The 4,373-nt window shown below is 51.3% G+C and overlaps 1 protein-coding gene across 1 annotated transcript; it reads left to right on the top strand.

The window, feature by feature from the left end:
* Window positions 1-1,011: 1,011 nt before the first annotated feature.
* On the top strand, window positions 1,012-3,599 carry LOC111652872 (interferon regulatory factor 2-binding protein 2-B-like). Its single transcript, XM_023403259.2, has 2 exons — window positions 1,012-2,027; window positions 2,370-3,599. The coding sequence occupies exons 1-2, from the start codon at window positions 1,259-1,261 to the stop codon at window positions 3,128-3,130; spliced, it is 1,530 nt and encodes a 509-aa protein (XP_023259027.1). The 5' UTR covers window positions 1,012-1,258; the 3' UTR covers window positions 3,131-3,599.
* Window positions 3,600-4,373: the final 774 nt, after the last annotated feature.

The following is a 4,373-nucleotide window of genomic DNA, read 5'->3' as shown; positions in this document are numbered from 1 at the left end:
GCTCCGGCTGTCAGCTGGACTCCCTGCTCAGGGGTCCCTGCAGGCAGAGAGGAGGAGAGGGAAAGAAGAGCTCTCACTCCGCCTGCAATTCCAGGGCCCACATTTTGACCACATAGCAGATATCTTCTAATAAAGCATGTCAGGGTTATTTCGACCAAATTATATTAATAACTACAATTTATTCTCTAGATATCAAGGCTTCATGTTCTTATAAGTTCTCTATTTTCTAGTCTTGTCTACTAATGTTTGTTGGTGCTTGTTTTAGTACATTTTCAACACAGTGGTGACAAACTGGCTGTAAAACCACCATCACTGGCTTTCATATCTAAATAAGATCCAAAATGAACACTGACACAGTTCAGCTCATTTGGCTAATGTTAGCTCGTACACCATGGGAAAACAGTTCCTAACAGCAGTAACCACTAATCTGTTAACACTGATGCTAGCTGCTTTGCTAAATGTCCTTGTCGGTCAGTAAGGAGGCTGGCAAAGACTTGTTACTGTTTGTTTGCAACTTTTAAATTTGTTTACATTTCGTTATTGCAATTTTATGTAAAGCACTTTGAGCTGCATCTCATTTATGAAATGTGCTTATATCAGTAAAGTTATTATCATATTATTATTATTATCATCATCATCAAATTACTGTTTTAATTTTAATTTAATCATACTTTAAATTATATAATCATAAATTAAAAATATATATTTAAAATTTACAGTTTCTTAATTTCAGTATTTTTGTTCCTATATACTTCTTTTATTAAACCATTTAACAGATTTTTATTATTGGTTGTAAAGGTGCCACGACATTAAGTTTTCTTTTATCTGACAGGATGTTGTTCAGTCCTCCTGCTGATGGCAGAAGCATGTGAATCGGAGTGAGGCCTCTCCCCTCCACACACACAGACGATCTTCGTGTGTTAGCTCTGTGGAAGAAGATCGGGGCACGGTGAGCATGCGCCCGAGGGGTCGTCGAAGAATCCAGTGAAGAGAGCCCGGGAGCACGAGCCGAGTGTCGGCGCTGACGTCACGACCCTACATTGAGAGCTCGAGCTGAGTTGTAAGCGCGAGCTTAGACGGAGGCGCGCCGAGGCAACGGACACAACGACGATGAACACCGGTCGGTGCGACTCTGCCGCTTTCTGACGGAAAATACAACCGTGTTTTTACTCTTTTTGTGGGTTATTTCTTCCTTCCAGCGACGTAAACAAGCCGACGGACATTTTGGAGAGTTGTACGTTCTCTTTGGGGAAACAACATGTCCTCCGCGGCGGTTGCTGCCTCCAGAAGGCAGTCCTGCTATCTGTGCGACTTGCCCCGCATGCCGTGGGCGATGATCTGGGATTTTACCGAGGCCGTGTGCCGCGGATGTGTCAACTACGAGGGGGCCGACCGGATTGAATTTGTTATCGAGACTGCCAGGCAGCTTAAGAGAGCACACGGCTTCCAGGACGGCCGCTCTCCGGGGCCGGGAAAGCCCCAGCACGCCGGGAAGGAGATCAACCACTCTGCCGGAGACCAGGGCTCCCGTCCGCCGCAGCCTCTGGACCGCTACCCGCTGTCTGACCGGCCGCCCCGGCTGGGACCGGAGTACCAGGCGGGCAGGCAGGCGAACGGCCTCCCGGTGCCGAACGGATTTCCAAAACCCGACGAGCCCCCGGAGCTGAACCGCCAAAGCCCCAACCCCCGCAGGACTAGCACGGTTCCTCCCAACCTAGTGCCTTTGGTGAACGGCGGCATACCTACCGTGCATCCGCTCAACGGTCGCCCGGCTCAGATGGGTCTTCCCGGGGCTCTGGTCGCGCCGGGCCCCGGGGAACACGGCAAGCGTCCGGAGGAGCTGAAAGACAAACACAGGCCGGATAGCCTGTCGGACATGTCGGACAGCCACAAGGAGTGGATGGGCAAAGGCAAAACAGTGCGGGACATGATGGCGCTGCACACGTTCGACAGCAGGTTTAAAAAGGACCACGCCGCCATGCAGAGGGTGATGGGATATGAAACCGGTGCCACTTCCTCAAAGACAGGTACGACAAGTTCTGGTTTTCCCAGCACTGGAATGTTTTCAACAGGCGCTATGAAAACAGGAAATGAAATAATGTGTCAGCGTGTTTTAGTGACGGCGCTCGGACCGACGGGCTCGGCGATGCCACGCTGCTGAAACGCACCCGTTCACCTCTGAGCAGCGGGGGCTTGGCGGAAAACAGCAGCGACATAAAAGACGCTTTATTGGCTCAGTGTGTTGAGAAATTTCCTGTCTGTCAGTATTCACTCGGGAGCATGCTGGAGAGTGCGTAGTGTTTGTGTGTAGTGTCGTGGTTGTGTTAACCCTCCCTCTTCCTCTTCCTCTTCCTCTTCCTCTGCCACAGACAGGGGGAAGCACCCGCGGAGCATGAAGAGGAAGGCCTCCCCCGAGCCAGACGGCGAAGGCAGCGCCCCCAAGATGAACGGCGGCGAGGGCCAGCCGTGGCTCCCCTCGCCCTCCGAGGTCCTGAAGATGCCCCCGGCTGCCCTGCCAGGCTTCTCGGCAGCTCCCCCCTCCACCATCTCCCCCCACTCCCGCACCACACCCCCGGAGGCCGCCACGGCGCAGAACGGTCAGTCCCCCATGGCGGCGCTCATCCTCGCCACTGACAACGCAGGCGGCACGGGCTCACCTAAGGATGCCAACCAGGTACACTCCACCACGGCAGGCGCGCGGCGGAATAGCGGCAGCCCGCTGTCGCCGTCCTCGGCCTCTCAGAGGAGGCTGGCCCAGAGGGAGGGACCGGTGAGCTCCAACCCCTCTGCTCCACACGCGGCCGGCGGCATGGACCCCCACGCGCCGCCGCCGCAGAGCATTCCAGACTCTTCCGTGCCGCCCGGCAGCGTGCCGCTGTGCTGCACCCTGTGCCACGAGCGGCTGGAGGACACGCACTTTGTCCAGTGCCCGTCGGTGCCCTCACACAAGTTCTGCTTCCCCTGCTCCCGGGAGAGCATCAAGCAGCAGGGCGCCACCGGGGAGGTGTACTGCCCCAGCGGCGAGCGGTGCCCGCTGGTCGGCTCCAACGTGCCCTGGGCCTTCATGCAAGGGGAAATAGCCACCATCTTGGCCGGGGACATAAAGGTAAAAAAGGAGAGGGACCCTTAAAATGTTCACCAGCTGTTTTTTTTCTTGGAACATTTTTCCTTTTGTAATCCGACTACGGCAACTGCAGCAGGACAAAAACACCCAAATATAAATCATCCAGCACGCCCCAGAGAAACTGACAGACATGTACATACTGGACACAAGGGAAGTGTACACTTCGTAAACATGGCTGTATAATTTTTTGATTTTTCTTTTTCAATACATTGTGTTTCTATATTTTTGAAGATAAGAAGGTATGTACTCCTCATAACAGACTCCCCATCATCACACTTGTTTCTCTTCAGTCTCGGTGTACTTTAGGTCTGGAGACAGTCCCTGTCAAACATAGAATGTGACTAATCTGAGCACTTGGCAAAAAATTAATAAAAAAAAAAACAACAAAAAAACTAAGAAAATGCTTCTAGCTGTACATGTATGCACTTGTTTAAGAAAAAACTTGCCAAATACAGTTTCAGACCTTGTAATAATACCTCCAGTGTCTCTGTGGTTTGCTTATTTTCCACAATCGGCGAGCCAGGAGTTGGTCGGAGAGTCATGGTCTGATTGTGAATCAGTCATGATGCAATACCTTCCAACAGGAAAAAACCGGCTTCCAGGGAAGAGTGGGTGGAAGAGAAGTCAAGGAGAGGGAGGCAGGGAGGGAGGGGGTGAAGGCCGGGGTAGAAGTGTGTTGCATAAACATTTTGTACAGTAAATTACACGTAGGCGGACCGAGGTCGCTCTCTGCCTGTCTCTTATACACATCTACCTGACATGTCCCGGCTGCTGGATGAATCCGCGCCCCGGCTCCAGTGAAAACACACCGGGGGACGTGAGGTCACGAGCGGCGGGACTCTTTGTTGCGTCGCCGGTTTTTTTTTTTTTTTTTTTTTACCACAAAACCGAATCCAAACCAGCTTCATGAGACAAAACGGTTCCTGTCAGAGAGGATTTAAATGAGACGTGAATCTCGTTTATCTGATTTTATTTTATTTATTTTTTATTTTTTTGCTAAAGCAGCACATATTTGCCACACCTGTGCTTTTATTTTGACGGTGATATTCTACATAAAAATGTGGATATTTTTCTTTCCGGCTGATTATTATTATTATTTTTTTTTTAACTTGAAGAAAAATAACACGGAGTACAGACGGGCCTCTCCCCCAGAGTATGGGGGGGTATAAATGCCTTGCTCAGAGGTCACGTGCGCCTCAGTGGAATTCCTGAGTCACCGCCCCCCCTTCCTCTTCTTCGTCCCCCCCCC

Source organism: Seriola lalandi, unplaced genomic scaffold (genome assembly GCF_002814215.2).
Source record: "Seriola lalandi dorsalis isolate HSWRI2012SDOR001 ecotype SW California unplaced genomic scaffold, Sedor1 jcf7180002054090, whole genome shotgun sequence".
NCBI classification, from domain to species: domain Eukaryota; kingdom Metazoa; phylum Chordata; class Actinopteri; order Carangiformes; family Carangidae; genus Seriola; species Seriola lalandi.
Note: the sequence above shows the minus strand (reverse complement) of the source record. Positions and strands in the feature narration are given on the sequence as shown.